General features: G+C 39.4%; 1 protein-coding gene across 3 annotated transcripts in view; it reads left to right on the top strand.

The window, feature by feature from the left end:
* The first annotated feature begins 9365 nt into the window (after positions 1-9365).
* LOC140486233 (gamma-aminobutyric acid receptor subunit rho-3-like) overlaps positions 9366-18948 on the top strand; it is a 30468-nt gene continuing 20885 nt past the window's right edge. For 2 of the 3 annotated variants that reach the window (XM_072585101.1, XM_072585099.1), the window contains exons 1-2: positions 9366-9802; positions 13717-13823. In XM_072585101.1, the coding sequence (XP_072441202.1) occupies positions 9681-9802; positions 13717-13823 (229 nt within the window). In that variant the 5' untranslated portion in view covers positions 9366-9680. The remainder of the gene's footprint in view (positions 9803-13716; positions 13824-18948) is intronic. The other variant, XM_072585100.1, reaches the window with a different exon arrangement.

The following is an 18948-nucleotide window of genomic DNA, read 5'->3' as shown; positions in this document are numbered from 1 at the left end:
GACAGTCCCTATACCTGATTGCTATAACTGAGTGGTTTGCTAGGCCATGTCAGAGGACTGTGAAAAGTCAAGTACATTCCTGTGGATCTATAGTCACATGTAGACCAGACCAGGTGAAGATATAGATTTCCTTCCCTAAAAGATATTAGTGAACCAGTTGGGCTTTCTGACAAGAGTAGTTTCAATTCCACTAGCCACTGCACTGGGATTTGAACCCTCTCGCTGAGAACATTACAGAGGGTCTCCAGTGCTATTATTGCCAATGTTTCCCTGTCATATCAACTGGAAGCATGTAACCATATGTAATTTATCTCTGCATTTGTTGCTCATCACTAGCTGGTGGTGAGCTGCCTTTCTGAATTGCTCCCATCTATGGTTTTAAGGACCTACAATATCCTTGGGGACAGAATTCCAAGGTCTGACCAAATGACACTAAAGGAATGAGGGATATATTTCCAAGTCAAGATGTTGAGTAGCTTGGAAGGGATCTTGCAAGTGTTGGTGTTCCCATGTATCTGCTGCCCTGTCCTTCTAGACGGTAGTGGTTGTGAATTGAGGGGGTGCAGTCTAAAGATTGTTGATGAATTTCCACAGTGCATCTTGATGATGGTAAGTACTGCTGCAAGTGAAGGTCAGGGTGGTGGAAGCATTGGATATTTGTGGATGTAGTGCCAAACATGTGGACTGCTTTGTCTTGGATGCTAACAAGCTTCTGAGAGCTGTTGAAACTGCAATCATCCAGGCCAGTGGGGGCAGGGGGTGTAATCCATCACAGTCAGGACTTGAGCCTTGTAGATGGTGGAAATGCTTTGGGGAGTCAGGAGGTGAATTATCTACTGCAGGATTCATAGGCACTGACCTACCCTAATAGCCTTATTATTTGTACTGATATTTCAATTCAATTTCTAGTCAATAGCCAATATAATGATAGTGAGGGATTCAGCAATAGTAATGCCATTGACTATCAAGGGATAGTGGTTAGATTCTCTCTTATTGGAGGTGGATATTGCCTGGCATCATGGGGGGTGAGTTAGTTGCCACCTTTCAGCCCAAACCTAGATGTTATCCAAAGCTTGTTGCATTTGGACGTGGACTGCTTCAATATCTGAGGAGTTGTGAATGGTGCTAAGCATTGTGCAATCATCAGCCAACATCCTAACTTCTGGTCTTATGATGATGGAGGGAAGGGTTTTGATGAAACAGCTGAAGATAGTTGGGCCTAAGGCACGCTTCTCTGAGGAACACCTGCAGAGATGTCCTGGAGCTGAGATGACTGACCTCCAACAACTACAACCATTTTCCTGTCTACCAGGGATGACTCCAATCAGCAAAGAGTTTTCCTCCTGATTCCTGTTGATTCCAGATTTGCAAGGGCTACTTGATCCTACACTTGATCAAATGTGGCCTTGACGTCATGGGCTGCTACTCTCACCTCACCTCTGAGATTAGTGGCACTGCTGGAACCCAAACTGGGCATCAGTGAGCAGATTGTAGCTAAACAATACTGCTTGGTCACACTGTTGATGATACTTTCCATCACCTTACTGATGAACAAGCGTAGACCGATGGAGTGCTAATTTGCTGGTTGGATTTGCTTTTTGCCTCAAGGATACAGCTGGGCAATTTTGCATGTTGTCCAGTAGATGTTGATGTTGTAGCTGTATTGTACTGTCATGGCTAGGGGTACAGCATGTTCTGGAGCACATGTCTTCAGTATTGTTGCCAGCATGTTGCCAGGGCCCATTGCCTTTGCACTATCCAGTGCTTCCAACTGTTTCTTGAGATCATGTGGAGTGTCTCAAAATTGGCTCGAGACTGGCATCTGTAATGTTAGGGAAGGGCAAGGTGGATTATCCTTTCAATTCTTCTGGCTGAAGAATGCTGCAAATGCTTCAGCCTTATCTTTTGCACTGATGTGTTTGGCTCTTCCATTATTGAGGAAGAATGATTTTTGTGGAGCCTCCTCCCCCAGTGAGATGTTTAATTGCCCACCACCATTCATGGCTAGATGTGGAGGGACTTTAGACCTAAAATTTGATCATTGGTTGTGGGATTACTTAGATCTCTCCGCCATTTGCTTCTTTTGCTTTTTGGCATACAAGTAGCCCCATTTGTAGATTCACTAGATTGAATGTCTAGTATGTCTGGTATGTCTGGTAATGCTCCTGGCATGCCCTCCTGCACTTTCCATTGAACCAAGTTGATGGTGGTGGTTGAGTGGGGGAATATGATAGGTCATGAGGTTGCAGATTGAGTTGGAATGCAATTCTGATGCTGCTGAAGCCCACAACACCTTATGGATGCCCAGTCCTGAGTTGCTGGATTTGTTTGAAGTCTACCTAATTGAGCACAGTGATAGTCTCACATGATATAATGAGAAATCCTCAGTATTAAGATGGGACTTCATCTCCACAAGACAATATGATAGTAGTCCCACTGATACTACCATGGACAGATACATCTGCAGCAGGGAGACTGTTGGGGATGAGGTCAAGTATGTTTTTCCTCTTGTTGGTTCCCTCACCACCTTCTGCCGACACAGTCTAACACAGTCTAACAGTTAAATCCTTTAAGATCTGACCAGCTTGATCAGTAATACTGCTGTTGAACTCTATTGGTGGTGGACATTGAAATCCCCCACCCATACTACATGTTGCACATTTGCTAGCTTCAGTGCTTCCTCAAGAGTTGTTTGGAGTCACATGATTTTAAAGGAATAATGTTTGACATTGATTACAGTTAAGCAGAATAATCAAATCAGTGAATATATTTTGATTGTCTGATTAACTAAACTAAGTCAATCATAAAATATTAGTTTCCCTACACATTCTTCAGGGTATATTTCTGATCATCCAGCATTCTCCTTGTACTATTTGAGGTCCTTTCAAAGAGGCTGGCATCTGTAATAACAGCAGCTAATGACAGTTGCTACTGTTGTTCTCGCACTGATCTTTGGTGGCAGCTCCTTTAAAACTATAGAGCACAAAAACAGGGTTGATCTGTGCCCTGGTCCTTTCAAGAGGTCTCTGAATATGATAACACCAAGTGCACGGTCGTGTTAAAGAGGGAATTTATACTTTGCATCCTTTCCTATGAAGCTCAAGGTTATACTTTCACAGAGGTTGGTCTCAATCCTGGCCAGGTCCACAGTCAGCATGTCCTCCATGGGATTCTGTATTGCTGTCTGGTTTGAGGGGACAGCACCTACCACCAACACCACATCATGCCTGAAGGTATCTATGTCAGCTGGATTGCACCTTCTAGTGTGGTAATCCCCCTTTCCTATACATCTTACCTCTGGCCTCATTCTAGCCTCAGTCAAAGTGTCCCAAGTAAATGTCAATGTAACCTTGGGCATGAAGTAGTTGCCAGAGGCACCCACCCAACCCTACCACACAAGATATCTTCACAGCATCCTTTGTCTTGTGTGAAGATACAGCAACTGCAATCTCATAGCTCACAGTCTCAGGGCCAGTCAGCCAGCACCAATAGGGAAGGTGGGGCAACGAGAGAATGTGCTTTACACTTGCCAGTGTTGGAGATCATAAGATGCCAATCAGGCCATAATATAACTTCAACCAGTGCTTCATGAGATCAAGTCACAATTGGGTGACATCTTTTTAATTCCATTCTTCCCTTCAAGTCTGCTCCACCATTCAATGTGCTCATGACTGATCTGATAATCCTCAACTCCACTTTCCTGTCTTTTCTCCATAATTCTTGATTCCCTTACTAATTAAAAATCTGTCAATCTCAGCCTTGAGTATCCTTAATGAGTCAGCCTCAACAGCTTCCTGCATTTAAAAAAAATCCACAACTTCATTACCCTCTGAGAGAAGAAATGTTTCCTCATGTCTTTCTTAAGTGAACAACCCCTTACTCTGAGATTAAGTCCTTTGGTCCTAGACTCTCTCACAAGGAGGAACCAACTTTCTGCCTCTGCTCTGTCAAGTCCTGTAGGAATCTTATATCTTTCAGTTAAGTAACCTCTCATTCTTCTAAACTCTAATGAGTACAAGTCCAACTTACTCAACCTCAACTTACCAAGCTACTCCATACCTGGGATCAGCCTCGTGAACCTTCTCTGAACTGCCTCCAAAGCCAGTACATCTTTCCTCAGATAAAGGGCCAGAATGTTCATAGTGTTCTAACTATGGTCCAGCTAGTGCCTTGTATGGTTTTAGCAAGACCTCCCTATTTTTATATTCCATTTCCTTTGAAATAAATGGCAACATTTCATTTCCCTTCCCTATTTCCTGCAAAATATGGATACTAGCTTTTTTGTGATTTATGCATGTGGACTCCCAAATCCCTCTATTCTGTAGCTTTCTCTATTTAAATAATATTTAGTTCCTCTATTCCTCCTGAAAAAGTGCATAACTTCATATTTTCCCATGCACTTAATCTGTCTATTTTCCTCAGTAGATTTTTTGTGTCATCCTTACCAATTGCTTTCCCATCTATTTTTGTGTCACCTGCAAATACGACTATGAGATGTTCATTTTCTTCATCCAAGTCACTAATATAAATTGTATTATAATCGTGTCCCCATCAGTGATCCCTGTGGTGTGTGCATTCAGTATGACCTGACACACCTCTGGAGCAGGTGGGACTTGAACCCAGACCTTATTGGTTTAGCAGTAGAGACATTTCCACTGTGCTATAAGACCAGGGATCTAGATTAGATGGTAAAGATAATTTCTAATCAACCTGTTCTGACACTGGAACAGGTGGGATTTGAACAGACCTTTATGACCCAGAGGTAGAGACACTATCCCTGTCCCACAAGAGCCCTTCTAAAAATGATTTATTATTTATATTTTTTGGATACATAAGCTACATTGATATGTTGTTTAAGTGGAGAAACACTTTATCTGGCCTCTTATTGCAGCCATTAAAAACTCTCCTTTCAGAAACATTGTTAAGTAGTCCACTTTTGGTGCTGCCTTTTGATACTGAACCTATCTTGCAGATGACTTTGGCTCAACATGGTGAGCATTAGAATGTCCATTTGCTGCAGCAACTTGTAGGTTCCTCTGTGACCCATGGTGTCTTCCAAGGTTTGCCCTCAATCTCTGAATCCCAATGACCTTCCCCCTCCCCCTTATTTCTTTTTCATCACTTTATGGTAAAATCAGTGTCCATATTTTGAGCCTGGAGCCTGACTGTTGAGATGCTTCTGGCCCTTGCCCTTTACACTCTCTAGCTTGAATGAGCTTGACTTGCTTTGAGCCCCTTTGAGACTCCTCCAATCCAACCAAATACTACTCTATAGCCTTCAACTTCCGCCTATGACTAACTGTTCCCTCAGTTAGTCAAGACAATCAGATCAGTCCCTAGTTGTGAGCTGTCCATGACCATGATGACATGAAGCACAGACCAGAAAACCCCCTGTTATTGTACAACACATGCCTCTGAATGATCATGGCACATGGGCGCACAATAATTGTGGCCTATCCCCCAGATCAAGTTTATAAAATGTCTCCAGCTAACTGACAAATAATAAATCTTGACAAGCAAAGTCAAGAGGACTGATTTTGCTTGATCATTTCTAGGACTGATTGTGGCCCAGACTGAAATAGCAGCACTGATCACCTGGGATTGAATTGGTCAAACCTGACTGACCATGGTCAACTCCCTAGAATAGAAAGGGCCCAGTCCTTGGTCTCACTGTGGTAGTACCCTTTGACTGACAGGTGCTTACCCATGACCCAGTAAACATGCTTCCCTTTTTTTTTGTTCAAACATCACCTTGTTATTCCTGCACGTACAGATTGTTTTCCACTCATACTGCAGGCACATACACCTCAGATGTTGACACAGTACTGTGCCCTTCAGTGCCACATATTATTCCTTTCCCATTGACACTGCATTGTTCCCTATGCCACAAGCTCCTGCTTTGCCATCTGCACTAAAGTATTAATTTAATCTAACTGCAACATTAGAGCACCTAGTATTTGCTTCAAGTTATTCTGGAAGCTCAGTTTTCTTTGATAATGAACCATGACTCTGACATTTGGGTTCATTATCATGTATCTTTTCTGGGTACATGCAAATTGTGCATTGGACGTTTCCTAGCACAGTAATAATGCAGTCTGCTTCAAACATCCAAAACAAATGCTCGGAGCAGTAGCAACGTTTTGATTATTGCAGAAACCCATTCTCCAGTATTCCTTAATTTCAGGTCAAGCTAGAGCTTCTATCCCCAGAATCAAAGCTGTTTAACTGGATAACAATCAGACTTTTATATATAATTGTCACCATACATTGCAGCATTGATACCAACATCTCCATAAGCAACTTCCGCCCCACTGACTTATTTCTTAATTTTCTTCTCCGTTAATGTGCCCAGTAGTCCTTGAACACATTTTGCTATCTGTTTTGACAGCTTTGCCTAATAGGTTAATCTGTAATTCTTCACTCAATATCTATATCAATTCCAACATCTATATTCTTGAGATGGAAACATTTTTGTGACTTCACTTACATTTGTGAAAGAAAATGCCAGGCTTAAAGACTGTACATTTTACAAGTGGAGATATTTGATACTTTTCTCTTTTCAGATCACAATGCTAGTCATTCCAGTTTGGTGTGGTTTATAACATTCAGAAAATGCTGATTCATTGAATATAAAAGTGAACCATTCTGCTGCCGTTTTATTTCGACTACGATGGGTTATGTACAATAGCCCCCTCTGGTGATATGGGATGGAACTCCTAAATGTTTAAAACTTTATTTCCTTGAAAATTGCTTTGTGGAGTCTGCCTCTAAATTCAAATTAGTGGAGAATTTGAATTTGTACTGCAATAATTCAAGAGTGTTTGGAATACTCCCTACTTGCCTGGATGAATCCAGACTAGTTCCAACAATATTCAAGAAGCTTGATATTTCCAAGAAAGCTTGATTGACATTACATCTGGCATCTTCAACCGTCATTCCTTCTACAACTGACAGTAAAGTATGTGATCTACTGCAACAACTCAAAAAGGCTGTGTAGTGATTGGAACCAAGTTGACCTTGTTGATAACGAGGCTGTAGATTAGGGTTGTTAACCTGGGACATTCAGGAAAGCTCTGGCTGACTAATATAATGGGAGAAAGTGAGGACTGTAGATACTGGCGATCAGAGTGGTGCTTGAGAAGCACAGCAGGTCAGGCAGCATCTGAGGAGCACGAAAATCAATGTTTCGGGCAAAAGCCCTACATCGGGAATGATGAAGGGCTTTTGCCCAAAACGTCGATTTTCCTGCTCCTCGGATGCTACATGACCTGCTATGCCTTTTGAACACCACTCTAATCTTAACTCTAATATAACTGGGAGATCAGAGTCTACTCAGTTGAGGTGACTGGACTGGCTGGGTATGGTTATTTCAGGGTCCTATAGCAACACCTTCCAAACCTGCGACCTCTACGACCTAGCGGGACATTGGCATCAGATACATGGGATTACCACTGCATGCTACCTTCCAAGCCACACACCACCCTGACTTGGATCTACATCGCCACTCATTCACTGTTATAGGATCAAAATGCTGAAATTCCATCCCTAACAGCATTGTAGCTGTATGTAAATGTACAGATTGCAGCAGTTCAAAAATATAGCTCACCATAACCTTCTCAGGGGCAAGTAGTGAAGATCAGTGCCAGTCTTGCCAGCAACACATGTATTCCATGAATGAATTTACAAAACTAATTACTGAAAAGTTTGATTTTATTGTTTAGTCAAAATGCTATTGTTCAGGTGTAGACTATTCCAGCACGTTTTGGTGTCATGTGACTTCTGACTTTGTCCACTGCAGTTCAATACCAGCAGCTCTGACTGCCAACTCTGCAGTAACAACCTATCCAAGAAGGCATACAGCACAATCGGCACCAAAATGATGCACTTGTTGGACCTTGGGCTTGAAACAGCTGAACATACAAGCTATACAAAACCAAAGTTCATGGCAACAGAGGACCTGGAAAGGTCCTGTGCTGGCTGTTTAAATCAGCTGTACTATGACTCCCACCTGCATGGTCTTTCTCTATTTGGAGCATTTGTGGTTCTTTTTTAAGGATATACCCAATTTCTTTTTGAAAACTATTGAATTTGCTTCCATCATGCTCTCAGAGAGTGCATTCCAGAGCATAACAAATAGGCTGCTTCTAAAATCTCCTCTGGTATACTTTTTGTTATTGTTTTCACCCCCCCATACGTGCTCTTGGGGGAGTAAAAGAATGAAAATGATGAAATTTAGATATGATTCAAAGATGTCTGTTCAAAACTGTCAAAAAATTGGAATAAACAGGTAAATCTCAGAGTAATTTTTGCAGCGTTTATAAACTTGTCTTATTTAATCTCAATTACTAACATTTATATTGATACTTTGTCTTTTTCCATACATTTTTATACTTTTCTATGGTCCTTGATTTTTAATTGATTCCACTCTAGTCTTTGAGTCCTTTCTCTCTCCCTCTAATTATTTCCTGCTTCCAGAGTTCTCTTTTTTTATTATTTCTACTTTTGACAGATGAAATACACCGAGCAGATTTGCTGTACAGAAATGTTTACATGGACAGCGCTATCTCTATCAATACCATCCAGAATTCCATATTTACAAAGCAATTAATCTCAAAGAACAGATTCCACACCCCTCCCCCGAACTTGCCCAGCTGCTTGGTACAAACATTTTTCTCTGTGTGAAGATCTGTGAATGAAGTCACTTTGCCCAATGCTTGGTCGTTTGTTAGAACTTTTCATTTTTAGTTAATCAGATCTCCAGTCAACCTCCCACACTATTTCCAGTATTGTTCCGATTCTGCAGATTTTAAGATCTTCCAAATCTGCGATTATTTGGAGCAATTGCCAAACTCCAGCTTTAGACATGGGGATTAGTGCTGCTGGTAAGTGCATCAATTGATATATCTGCCAAGCGTTATTGTATTTTGACTTTTTAAATATTACACCATTATTGTTTGAAAAACCTGCTGTAAACATTCTATCTGATAATGTCACCAGATAATCAAAGATGTCTTCTATGCAAAATTGGTAATTTGTCTTCAAAATAAATTAAAGCATTGACGGGCAATAATGTGGGTCAACCAACCTCTTCATGTTTATTTGATGTCACATTAGCAGTTCGTTGCCATGTATTTATCTCTCCCCTCCCCCTTTCAGCTTTGAGTGAAAACATTTTGTGTCCTGTGGTTTCCAATAGAGTGGGAAAAACTGGTTGAGCTTTCATCAGATTTTAATGTTACTGGACTATTTTGGGCCTCTGGTCTGGGTAGTTATAAAGAGGATTAAAATGATTGACGTCACTCCTTATTCCTAATTCTCGGAAGTGCATCTTGCATGTATTTGTTATTTTCCAGTTCTGGAGCCGCTTGGTTTGAATGTGACACCCGCCTTCAAACATCGAAAATAAATAATAAAACTGGGCCCATTCCAGTCAGGCATCAATGGGTTTTAGACCTGACTGTAATTCAATATATTTCAAGTTTTAAGGATATCTTTTCCGTCAAAATAAAACTGGATTCCAGAATCAAGAGACAAAAAGAAAGTGAGCTGGTGAAATGTGTGGCACGTTGAGAGAAGCTGATACTTTGCTTGTTGGTGTCTTAGGTGGACTCTTTAAAATGACATGACGCCTTGAGTTATCTTGACTGACTCCATGTATAAGAAAACTGTGAATTAAAGCCATGCTGTTCTTCTGGGGGCTGCTGATATTCACCTTGTTTCCGGTTGCAATGGAGAGGGGCAGTACCAGTCATATCAAAAAACACCACCAGCAGCCCAGATCTCAGGATATCAAGCAGAAAAGGTAAGCTGTGTTGTGGCAATCTGAACAATAAATTGGTCAAAATGAACATATTTAGATTGCATAAGAAAAATAGTTTTGTTGTTTACATTTTCCATCTCCGCTTCTCTCTTGCATCCAGGCATCAAGAAGATTTGTCATTTTTAGCTGTGACCTACAATTCAGGTCTGCTCACTTTTGTAGTGCAGAATCCATTTTAGCAATTTTTATTCCCATCTGCCTCATGCCCACCTCGAATGAAAACTGTATTATGGCAATTATACAGCTAACGTCTGAACTAGAGATTGCCATAACAATCCCACTGAAGTGAATTAACTTAAAATATCATTTGAGAGTAGGTATTGGACTCACTATAGGGGGAGTCTTAATGGTTAACAAAGCCACCTGATTTTTTTTTTACTCGTTTTCACGTATTATAATTCTTTTCAACACCTTGAACTAGCATTTCATTTATATTCTTTCTCTCTATGGTTTTTCAATGCGTGTTTCTTTATCTAATTCTGCACAGAGCATTCCAATGACTAATTCTGAATGATGCCAATTCAATTTCATCCCATCCACAGCAGCTATTTCAGTCAGTTGCATCAATATTGTGTGACGCAGCATGTTATCTCACTTCATCCTCCTAGCAGTAGCTGCAGCTTTTGATAGAATTGGCCATTGCATCGTTTTCTACTCCTCTTGGTCCAATGTTACAAATCCTACCTATATTAAAATTCAACTTGATCAAACAAATACCCATTATAGAACATCTCTGTGCTTCTGCTTTTTTTGGAGACAAATAAACTGCAGATGCTGGTAGACAAGCTGCAGGAGGTACACCTGAAACATCGACTTCTCCACCTCCTGAGGCTGCCTGGCTTGCTGTGTTCTTCCGGCCTCCTGCTTATCTACCTGTGCCTTTTGTAGGCCTACTTCAGGTTTCAGGAATTGTATTTTGCAGTGGGTTAATGATCAGTCTTACAACCAGCACCATTGTTAAAGTGCAAATCAGATGACAACTTCCAGCAATTGCATCTGCTGTAGCCAAATTTGCAGATGACACAAAAATAGGTGGAAGGGTAGGTTGAGAGAGGGATGCAAACAGGTTACACAGAGTTATTGAAAAGTTAAGTAAAGTGGCAAAATGTTGGCAAATGAAGCATAATATGGGAAAATGTGAAGTTGTTCATTTTAGAAAGCAGAACAAATTCATTATAATTCATCTTGGTGGATTGATATGGAGAAAAACAGAAAACTGCAACATGAAGTGACTGGAGGTACTTGCGTGTGAAACACAGAAAACTAGCACACAGTTGCAGCAGGTGATTGAAGGTGAATAGAATGTGGGCCCTTATTTCAAGGGGTTGGAGTATAAGAGTAGAGAAGCCTTACTGCAATTGTACAAAGTGCTGGTGAGACCACATCTGCAGTCTGTGAGCAGTTTTGGTCTACTTATTCAGGTCTGCTCACTTTTGTAGTGCAGAATCCATTTTAGCAATTTTTATTCCCATCTGCCTCATGCCCACCTCGAATGAAAACTGTATTATGGCAATTATACAGCTAATGTCTGAACTAGAGATTGCCATAACAATCCCACTGAAAAATTATTTCATTGGAGGTAGTTGAGAGAAGGTTCACCAGGATGATCCCTGTTGTGGAGGGATTGTCTTATGCACAAAGATTAAACAGGTTGGGGCTGTACTTATTGGATTTTAGAAGAATGATACGTGATCTCATTGAAACATTTAAGATTTAAAAGGGGCTTGACAGAGTAAATACTGAGAGGATGTTTTTCCTCATGGGAGAATCTAGGACCAGAGGGTATAATCTCAGAATTAAGGGACACAATTTCAGACTGAGATAAGGAGGAATGTCTTCTCTCATAGAGTTGTAAATCTTTGGAACTCCTTGCCACAGAAAGCTGTCTGAGCAGAGTCCTTGCGTATATTTAAGGCTAAGATAGATAAATTCTTGATTAATAGGGGAATCAAGAGTTATGGGGAAAGGGTAGGAAAGTGGGCTTGAGGAACGTTAGATTGGTCATGATCCTATAATGCTGGAGCCGGCTTGAGGGCCTGAATGGCCTACTCCTGTTCCTATTTTCTATGATCTTATGGTCTTATAAATATGAACATCAGGAAATTCCTATTGAGATGCCCTGCTCAACCAGAAACCTCTTTCTATTCAAGGGACTCAGTATCAGAATACATGGAATAGTGTGACGTTGCTGTACTTAGTTGATATACACCAACCAGAAAAATATGTAGCTTTTTAATTCAAGCACAACCGAATATTTATTCCTATGGTAAGTCTTAATTTCTGCCAAGAAATCTCCTTGCGGTGCAAATTATTTTTCATAATTGGAGTCAAATTCCTTCAGATTTTATTTATTGGACATTTAAAAGGCATAAGTGATTTTATAATATTTACATTTTCTTTATGTCTATTTTGTCTCTCTTAGTTCCATCTTCCTCTATCCTTATTTTACATTTGGTCACTGATTTGACGTTGAATGAAATGTTCTGACACTTCCTGGTTCAATATCTGCATTCCACATTTACGATTCTTCAATCTGATGAGGAGATACAAGGTTGCTTGCCTTATTTCACACACGATCCAGATACCCTACAGAGAGTGCTGCATTCAAATAATGTTCTAGTTATAAAAACCTCTAGTAGAAAACTGCATAGAAAGTCTGTGGACAAGTGATCGTATTTAAAATATCTAGTGCCTTCTGTTTGTTGTTGAGAGGAAAGCTCAAGTCCATGAATAACTGATGCAAAATAAGTGTAGATTTCCTTTTAATGTGAGAAATTCAAAAGTCAACATTTGCAAAAGAGGTTAGCACTGCTGCCTCACAGCGCCAGGGACCCAAATTGGATTCCAGCCTTGGGAGACTGTCTGTGTGGAGGTTGCACGTTCTCCCCGTGTCTGCGTGGGTTTCCTCCGAGTACTTCGGTTTCCCCCCACATTCCAAAGATGTGGAGGTCAGGTGAATTGGCCATGCTAAATTGTCCATAGTTGTTAGGAGCATTAGTCAGAGGGGGGTGGTTACTCTTCGGAGGGTTGGTGTGGACTAATAAGGATAGAGGGTTGTGCCGAAGGGCTTGTTTCCACACTGTAGGGAACCTAATCTACTCTAAAGTCAACACTCTTCTTTCCACACCTTATTTTAAGATGTAATTATTTCTCTTATTCAAATACTGCTTTTAAGTGCACAAATTCAGAAGTCACTCAACAGCAGGTTTATAATCCAACAGGTTTATTTTAAATCACACAAGCTTTCAGAGAACAGCCCCTTTGTCAGATGTAGCTGTACCTGATGAAGGAGCTGTGCTGTTAAGACTTGTGTGACTTCAAACAATCCTGTTGGACTATAATCTGGTGTTGTGACTTCTGACTTTGTCCACCTCAATCCAACACAGGCACCCCACATCATGTTCTTAGGTGCAGTCTGAGAGCTAAGGTGAACTTGCCTGTTCCTTGGCAATAAGACTAATGAGACTGGGATAGATCACTGCACCTGACAGTTACTTGTGGCTGTGTCTCATGTTTCTTCATTGGCAACTTGTTAATGCCACCCTATTTGGTCCCTCATTCGATGTGATTTACGTTGTCACACATCTTCACTGATACTGTCTGAAGCACTCTGGGTGAAAGTTGGTGTATAGAATTTGAGAGGAAACCATAGTAACACTGAATGATAATTATAAAGGGTCCATCCTCCAACCTGGTGAGATCCATTCAAGAGCTCATCAGCACACCTGTGTAGTTTTGGCTCCCTATTTCCTTTGTGTTGTGTTTTAGCACATTATATTAAGTACTGTTTGATTTAACCAATCTCTTGCCAATACCACCCTCTGAATTTTTTAAAAGCAGTGTTGCATCTATGCTTTTCTATTACGATTTTGAAGAAATTTTATGTTTTGCTTCAGTAGACCAGAAAGTAAAAGATCTGATTTAACCAAAACACACCTGACAAAATCTGAACAACTCCTTAGAATAGAGGACCACGATTTTGCAATGAGACCCGGATTTGGAGGTAAAGGTTTTCTACAAATTTCACCATGCTAGTTTAAGTATTTTTCCTAATCCTGAGAAGTGTAACTCTTACTATGGATTTTCTATAGCTGCTATATATTTTTATATGTAAACAATTTGAACAGCATCATTGGATAGTCAAAATTTGACTCACTCAGAAGCTAACGTAATATGAAAAGATTTGGGAGCGTTTGGCTATTATAAAATTTGCACAGTGTAATTGTCATAATATTAGAAATTAATTTTAAGTAGGAGAAAATATCATTTATGCTAAGGGTTCAAAGCTATTCAATTTACTAATATCTGCTCAGGTGTGCCCAGGAACAGACCCAGAAAACATTCCCCTCTAATATTATTTTGGTGGTAAGTTTCATATACCAGCGTTCCCACTGCAATTAACAATAAAACATATTAAAATAATGTAGCTACTTAATGAATGTATCAATCAAGAGCATTTTAATGCTAAATTAACCATTTCTCCTTATTGGTCTAGAATTTTCAAACTAGTGAAGGTAATAGTATTAGTGCTTGTCATTATACTCTGTAAAATTGACAATACATTGTAGTGTCTGCACATATGCAATTAAAGATGGAATTTTGTAAATTGCTATTAGTGAGACCCAACATTTCTACAGGATATGCTGCTGTCTTTTCGATCTAAATTAATGTGAACCTAAACTAGGTACATGCTTTTCTCACTGTAAGAATAATTGAAAATGTTGTGCTTTGTTGAATGAGTTTTAGCAGCATACTGAAACAAGTTAATATTGAATATCATGGTTCTGTAAAGCAAATTTTATACAAATGGTATATTGTTCTGTCCATTCTGTGACAAATGTCATGTGATTTTGAAGTTGTCAAAATATGATTTTCTAATAGTCTATCTTCTAATTATTTAAAATTTTGTAAAATCAATAAGAAATGAATTCTAATCCATGCTTTTTACTTTTTGGCTTGATGGCTATGAGAATTCTTCAACCTGATTGGCTGCTTAGCCACTTAGCCTATTTGATGACGTCATTGTTCATGATTACTGCAGAATATAGGTGGTATGAGATTGAAAGTCACTTTGAAGTAGGACAAAATAAAAAATCTAGGCCCTACAAAATTATGAGGGCAACTCCTTTTTCAAGGTCAGTGGTGAGTATAGTCCCTTTGCCATTGGCAGCAAAAAGGCCAATATATCTGATACTAAATGTGAGACTAAGTAAAGATTTCATTTAGCCCTAACCAATATAAATCTTATTTTAACTCAATTGTAAATAAAAAAAAGCAAAAAAATTTCAAAAGTCTACATTATGTTAAAGATGGCAGCAGTTCACCATCTTCTTCAGGGCAATTAGAATGACCCAGTAGCAATGTCCACATGTCATGAAGGAATAAGAAACAAAAAGCAGGTACGTTCAAATAATATAGAAAAAAACTAGCATCACAGATTAGGTGGAAATACACCCCTTTAAATGGTGGCTTTATTTAAACATTTATTTTCTGTCCATTATTGGCACAGGTTTCTCTACAATACAAACTACAATGTTGGGTTGCTTTTTAAAACTTTTTCTTTACTTTTAGGTGAAATTAAGACAAGATTAAGTTTTATTTATTTGTTCTATATAGAATACATTCAAATTAAAATTCAAGTTTGTTACAATAGGATTAAATAGACAGAGCCAGTTTTAAATATTCGTCTCTGAAACTATTTATTGATCTTCATACTAATTATTGTATTTCTTCCATGAAACTAGTAGATAAAATTAATTAAAGTTAATTTCCAAGAAGAAGAAATTCCTTTTAAAATCATGTTTGTGTCTGATTATATCCATTCATTCTATGAATGAGAAAATAATGATCTGAACATTTAATTGACAGGTACTTACATCAGTTATTTTTCATTTGGTTGCTATCATTCAAAATTGCAATCGCAACTTCAGTTAGTACAATGCTATTTAAATCTTAATTATAGAAGTTGAATTTGTAATCCCAGCACAGGAGCCACAAGACCTTTAGTGAATGGTCCCAAGATCACACTGGTAGCTGATGACTTGGCCTTCCAGAATTTTGCACAGCTAGCTTTTAAAACGCTTTGCAGCATACTCCAGGCTTGAGTTTGAAGAGCCTGGAGAGAATAAGATCAATTGCATAGTGAAATTTCTAGACACTGTAATATATTAAGGATTCAGTCTAAATTAAGTCTTGAAGTTAGCAGAGATAGAGAAAGTGGAAACCTTGGCAGAATTCTTCTACTTGGTGAATTTTGTGCAGCAAAGGATTAAGGGAAGCCGACTTGGTCCAATGTTGTCCGCGAATCATTGGGTGAGGTGGTTGATAAAAGAGGATACAGTTTTCATAACCTTCAGAAGAGATGAAAATAATAGATTCTAATTTAGGAAGAATGCAAATTTAATATGTGTGGACTATGCTTGTGTATATATCCTTCGCGTGCATGTCATCCTGAAAGAAAATCCCAAACAGTTGCTGCATTAGCAGCACTAGCACAACCTCTTAGCTCCTCATGAGCACTTGCACACCTTTGAATCTTCAGACACCAGTTGTCAATGGATATATTTTAGGCTGGAGCAAGGTTTAAAGTGAAATTTCTGAATGGTCAGTATTGGGATCAATAAATTTCCTGTAAAATATTTATGATCTGGACGTTGGTGAAGAGGGGACAATTTTAGAGTTTGCAGACACTTGACATGTAGGAATCCTTTAAAGGCCAGATGATTAGTGTTCATGACCAGTATGTTTCTGTTAGAATGAATGATAAGGATGGCAAGATTTGGGAAACTTGGATAACTAAAGGTATTGAAAGTTTAGTCAAGAAGGTAAAGGAAGCAAATATAAGGTTAAGGAAAGTGAAATGCAACAAGACCTTTGAGGAATATAAATGAAGTAGAAAAGAATTTAAATAAGAAATTAAGAGGGCTAGAAGGGGCCAAGAAATGTTCTTGGCAAGTAGGATTAAGGAGAATCCCAAGGTATTTTATACATAATAAAGATAAAATAGTAACTAGTTAAGGATAGATCCACTCAAGGGTAAAGTAGGGAATGTATGTGTGAAGCCAGAAGAAGTGGGTGAGGTCCTTAATAAGTACTTCGCATCGGTATTCACTAAGGAGAAGGACATTGATGACTATATGATTAAGGAGAGATATGTTGATATTCCGGGACATGTCAGTATTAAGAAAGAAGAGGCGTTGGGTCCTCTTGAAAAACATTCAGGTGATAAGTTCCTAGAGTCTGATGGGATCTATTCCAGGATAATGAGGGAGGCAAGATTGGATTTCTGGGGCTTTGAAAGAGACCTTTGTGTCCTCTTTAGCCACAGGCAGAGTCCCAGAAGATTGGAGATTGTTGTTGCTTTAAGAGGACTGACAGGGATAATCCAGGAAACTATAGGCCAGTGAGCCTTACATCAGTGAGAGGGTAAATTATTGCAGAAGACCTTTATTCACAGGATTTACTTGCACTTAGCAAAGAATGGACTTTTGGTCAGCATGACTTTTTGTGGGGAAGATCTTGTCTCACAACTTGATTGAGTTTTTTTGAGGAAGTGATGAAGATGATTGATGGGGTAGGGCAATAGATTTTGACAACATGGACATTACTAAGGCATTTGAAAAAGTCCCTCATGGTAGACTGGTCCAGAAGATTAAGTCAGATTGCACACACAATTATCTTGGTCATAGAAGACAAAGGGTAGTTATGGAGAGGTGTTTCTCTGACTCAAGTTCAGTGACATTTCATAATGATCAGTACTGAGAATTATGTTGTTTGTAATATGATTTGGATGAAAATTTAAGTGGTCTGATTAGTAAGTTTACAGACAACATGCAGGGTCACAGGGATAGGGCGGAGGGATGGATCTGGGTGGGATGGTCTTCGGTGGGTAGGTGTGGACTCAATGGGCTGAATGGCCTGCTTCCACACTGTAAGGATTCTATGATTCTATGATAATGAAAATTGGCAGTGTTGTGGACAGTGAGGAAGGTTATTAAAGGATACATTGGGATATTGAGTGGGAAAATGGAAGATTGCATTTAAGCTGGACAAGTGTGAGGTAAAATGCAATAAGGAAGGATAGAATAAATGGAGGACTCTTAGGAGCATTGATATACTGAGGGATCTTGTTGTGCAACTCCATTGCTCCCTGAAAATGGCACACAAATAGATAATGTGTTAAAGAAGGCATATAGAATGCTTACCTTCATCACCTGGAGCATTAAGTGTAAAAGTTGGTAAGACACATGGCAGCTGCATAAGGCTTTAGCCAGGCTACATTTGGAGTATTTTGTGGCATTCTAGACTCCAAACTATAGGAGGCTTTAGAGAGGGTACAAAGAGGTTTACCAGGATGTTGCCTGGATTGGAGTGTATTAGCTATAAGGAGAGGTTGGACAAACCTGGATTGTTTTAACTAAAATGGTGGCAGCTGAAGGGTGACCTGATAGATGTATATAAAGTTGAGAGGCATGGATAAGGTGGATAGTTGGAGTTCTTTTTCCCAGGGTAAAAATGTGAAAACTAGGGGGCATAGGTGAGAGGGGGAACTTTTAAAGGAAATATGCTGGGCATGTCTTTTACACAGAGCCTGGGGCACACTGCCAGTTGAAGTGGAAGAAGCAGATACATTGGCAAGATTTAAAAGGCATTCAGACAGATGCATGAACAAGCAGGGAATAGAGGGATACAGACCCAAGAGCAGGCAGATGGGACTACTTTAGAATGGCATCACGGTAGGCATAGACATGGTGGGCTGAAGGGTCTCTTCTTGTGCTGTATTGTTCTACATTCTACAATACGTTCAATGATGAAACAGTGGAAACATTCTAAGCTATGAGGAAGACAGTATAGAACTTTGAAGGACATTGGTATTGGTGAAGTGGGCAGATAGACAGCAGCTGAAGTTCAGTGTGGAGAAGTGTACATGATACTATTAAGAACATAGAGAGGCGGTATAACATTAAGGATATTTTATGAATAAATATGAAAGAACAAAGAGACTTGGGTGTTTATATATTTTGTTGGAGAAGCAGATGCTTTTGTTTGTTCTTTAACCATTGAAATCTCCCTTTTTTATTACACTTGGAATCTAGAATGTCACAAAATACTCCAAATGCAGCTTAAGA

Source organism: Chiloscyllium punctatum, chromosome 15 (genome assembly GCF_047496795.1).
Source record: "Chiloscyllium punctatum isolate Juve2018m chromosome 15, sChiPun1.3, whole genome shotgun sequence".
Lineage (NCBI taxonomy): Eukaryota > Metazoa > Chordata > Chondrichthyes > Orectolobiformes > Hemiscylliidae > Chiloscyllium > Chiloscyllium punctatum.
This window is presented reverse-complemented; position numbering and strand designations above follow the sequence as displayed.